This window comes from Triticum dicoccoides, chromosome 5B, assembly GCF_002162155.2.
Source record: "Triticum dicoccoides isolate Atlit2015 ecotype Zavitan chromosome 5B, WEW_v2.0, whole genome shotgun sequence".
In the NCBI taxonomy this organism is placed as follows: domain Eukaryota; kingdom Viridiplantae; phylum Streptophyta; class Magnoliopsida; order Poales; family Poaceae; genus Triticum; species Triticum dicoccoides.
In genome coordinates this window covers 567,325,891-567,329,593 of record NC_041389.1, presented here as the reverse complement: position 1 = coordinate 567,329,593, position 3,703 = coordinate 567,325,891, and the positions used below count along the sequence as shown (strand labels likewise).

At 46.4% G+C, this 3,703-nt stretch overlaps 1 protein-coding gene across 1 annotated transcript; it reads right to left on the bottom strand.

Moving 5' to 3' along the window:
- Window positions 1-1,891: 1,891 nt before the first annotated feature.
- On the bottom strand, window positions 1,892-3,690 carry LOC119311672. The gene is made up of 2 exons (XM_037587343.1): window positions 3,195-3,690; window positions 1,892-3,107 (listed from the first exon to the last, which is right to left on the bottom strand). The coding sequence occupies exon 2, from the start codon at window positions 2,648-2,650 to the stop codon at window positions 2,069-2,071; it is 582 nt and encodes a 193-aa protein (XP_037443240.1). The 5' UTR covers window positions 2,651-3,107; window positions 3,195-3,690; the 3' UTR covers window positions 1,892-2,068.
- Between the last annotated feature and the right edge of the window lie 13 nt (window positions 3,691-3,703).

Sequence of the window (3,703 nt, the reverse complement as noted above, 5' to 3'; positions counted from 1 at the left end):
TCATACAAAGTCCTTTATAAAGTAATAATCACTTATACAAGAAACTCAAATCTTAGTCATCTTGTGAATTGCGTTTGGAATCCTCTTAGCCCACTCATTTTCCTCTACCTCCTAGGCGATTAGGGTTTCCACCCTCCTTGCCAGTGCCACCGCCACCTACTATCTATTGCATTCATTCTTTTTTTACGGTTACCGGTCCTTAAGATTGTAATATTGCATCTAGAGGTTGGTCTAAAAAGGAAAAAGGAAATGTAAGATAGTACTCCCTTTCTTTTCATGTTTAACACGATAGTCCTCTTTTCCCTTCTTCAACATTTGTCTATTGACTGGAACTATGGGAGTATTAAATGAGAGCGGTATATTAGGGGTATGAATTTGCTGTACCCTAATACCAGTGTACCCTCTATCTCGTCCCTCCAGTTTGCGTCAAGATTTGTGCTATTCTTATTTTCTCTTTTTTGTTTCTTCCAAACTCAGAGAACATTGCGCTATGGAACTTTGCAGGTTGACTATACACAAGTGCCACTCACCGCATAAAATGTTTTTGTTTTTTTATAATATATAAATTTGTCAAATTTTAAATGAGTTATATCATTCTTTTAAAATATATGTTGCGCCAAAAAAGTCCGAAGACTTTTTTGCACATGGTAGTACTCGTGTGATGTGGATGTTCAAAGTTTCAAGTTCAAATGTTGTTTTTGTGAGAAACAAAATAGAAAAATTTGCGTGCACAAACTTTTATGCAAAAATGGACGGTGAGGATAGAGAGTACACTTGTATGGGGGTACAAGCACATATATTAGAGCATGTTTAGCCCTTCTTCTAAAAAGCATTAATCCCCCTAAAAAATAGTTGGCAGGATTATCGCCCACCTAGCCCTTACCCAAAACCTTTTAGCCTACACTTAGTAAAAATAAGGAGATGCTCACGACTCGGTTGGGCCTACCCCCCTCACCCCCCGTCTCCGGCGAGGTTCCGGCGCTTTTTTTGTCTTCACGTCGTCCCGGGCCATGAGCAAAGTTGCACTATGGCCGGAGGAGCACTTTTAAAGGAAAAGCATCACATAAAGGAGAACACACTGGCCGCCGGCTGCCATCGCAGATTCTGATAAATCGTTCCGTTTCGGACAACATTGTCGTGCCACTAGGAGAAGGGAGAGGATAAGAACCCATTCAGACAAAGAACTGCCCAAACCAAAGCCCGTGGAGGACAAATTTCCTCTGCTTCCTCGCATGTGTACTTCGTGTTCGGTGAGCCTCTATCAAATTATTTTTGAGGATCATCTATCCCAGGCCCATGCTAGCTCATGGACATCATCTACTGGCGAGAAGTTGTTGCTGGCCACATGAAAGCAAGAAGAGGAAGAAGGAAGAAGATGATGAAGAAAGGCTTACATGTGGGGTCGAGTCTGTTTGAGGGGGTTAAGTTTAGGGAAAAGGCTAGGTGCCCGCAAATTCAAGTTTTAGGAGATTAAATGATAAGTTTAGAGGATTGAAGGATAGAGGACTAGAGATGCTCTTAGATACAGTATGTACTCCCTCTGTAAGTTAATATAAGAGCGTTTAGATCACTAAAGTAGTGATCTAAACGCCCTTATATTAGTTTACGGACGGAGTACTTGGTAGAGTTATTTACCTTACACAAAGTGCAAAGACGGCCCAAATCGATTATCCTTGGGCGTGAGTAAACTTCACCTGCAGATAGACTTGCCGAATCATTTTGAGAGTGGTAGTTCAGTTGTGCTATGTCTGAAACTCCACATACGAACGTGCTATTAATGGCTCATCTTAGCATTTCTCTTTGATGTATGTGTTTCGTGTTAATGATGGCCGTTTCCTCTGTTTTAATCTTCTGAAGCTCGACCCAGCATGCTCAACATGGCCAAATGGGATGCATGGGACGCTGTTAAAGGTCCATTTTACTTTCAAATCCTTGCAGCAGGGCGTCACCGGTCACCACGCGTCTGCTAAAATTCTTATGATGATAGCAGACAAATCTAAGGAGGGAGCCATGAGCGGTAATGCCATGAGACAACGATAACTAAGCTCTGCCCCGAAGAACACAAGGGTTAAAAGTACTCCTGGCCTAAGACTTTGCCACCTGAGAAGAGGTTGAGGCAGAGCAGGCATGCAGCCAGCAGCACGCCTGGGATCCACCAGCTGCCGCCCTCCTCCGAAAACATGGCGCACAGCACCAGGCAGAGCAGCAGCAGCATGTAGAACCCCAGCCCGCAGCCCCAGCCCGTCCAGTCACCCCCGGCCCCGGCGAAGCCGCCGCCGCCGCCGCCGTAGCCCCGGTGAGGCGGGTAGTAGTATATCCCGGCCAGGTACACCGCCAGCAGCAGCAGGAGCGCGGCAACAACGATGTTCTGGATCAAGAGCATGACCAGCACCAGCACCATCGGCACCAGGACCACCTCCATCTGGTTGCTGAGGAGGACGACGGCGAGCAGCAGGAGCCCGGCGGCGAGGATGAAGACCATGGCATTGTCGGCCACCGTGTCCCGCACCTCGGTCACCCGCTCGTAACACTCCAACAGGGCCTCGTTGTAGATGACCCACCCCAGGGCCAGCACCACCATGAGGGGCACCATCGGAGACGGCCCGTGGCGGGCCGCCCCCCACGCCGGCGAGGAACCCCAGTAGCTCATGGCAGCCTCTTCGTTCAGCTTACTCTCTATATCGCTTCTGATCTTGCAGCTAATAAGTAGTAGTGGGCTAGCCGTAGAAGATGACAATATAAATATAATGCAAGTTTCATCAGCTTCTTCTGGTTGCAACTAATTATAACTACCTGCTTGTGTGTGATGATGTCTACTGTCCTGGAGTATAGTGGAGGCAGGGGGCCTACTTTAATCTGGTAGATGAACAAATCCAAGAGAAATATGGCATATAAATAGGATGCTTAAAGGTCAGGTCATTTTCATGCATTTACGACACCATTCAATCATCGGGCTAAGAATGAGAAAATCGGCCATGAGTCATCAAGCAAACTACACATGTGGAAAAGTTGATTCCTGCTGATGGAATTAAGGGAAAACATGTCTCATCTTACCTGTTCTTCAAAAGGCTTGGGTAGCAAGTACCCATATGTATCCACAATCTAGCCTGGAAGATTGAACATGGCATGTTATCGACGAATATAATGAGGCCCGCAAGAAAACTCAGTAGCAAACAGTACTATCTTGATCTTACCTTCTGTGAGTGAATCAGTCAACTTTCGCCCAAGCCGAGGTGGCGCCGACCTCTTCGGCAGCACAGGCGCTTCATCATGCAAAATGAGAATTTTGCAAAGACCTAAGGATCAATGGGAACCCACTCCATCTTACAGGGAAATTAACTTCCTAAAATTCAGACTTGAGACTGATCTCTGAGCAAACTAACTATGCACACAAAAGGCGAGGAGAACACCTGTCAACGACACTTATTTTGGGACTGAGAACAGAGTCTGGTTTTGCCTGGATGGCTGCCTTGGTGAACCCCAGCTTGTCTGCCGGCGAGAGTTCGTCTCCAAAGAAGCTGCTTCTGGAGAGCACTTGGTCACCTTGCTCGCTGCATTCCCTCCAGGCTCAACACCCCACCATGATTAGATCCCAAACCAACCAATTTCAATCCCAGTTGCTAACAGCAATCCTTCGGTAAGTTCAATTCAGTTTATCATTCAGCATAGGAGGCAACATTCAGTATTGGCACCATATTAGGGT

Coding starts and splice junctions, on each gene's coding strand:
- LOC119311672 (XM_037587343.1), bottom strand. CDS start 2,650: ATGAGCTACTGGGGTTCCTCGCCGGCGTGGGGGGCGGCCCGCCACGGG.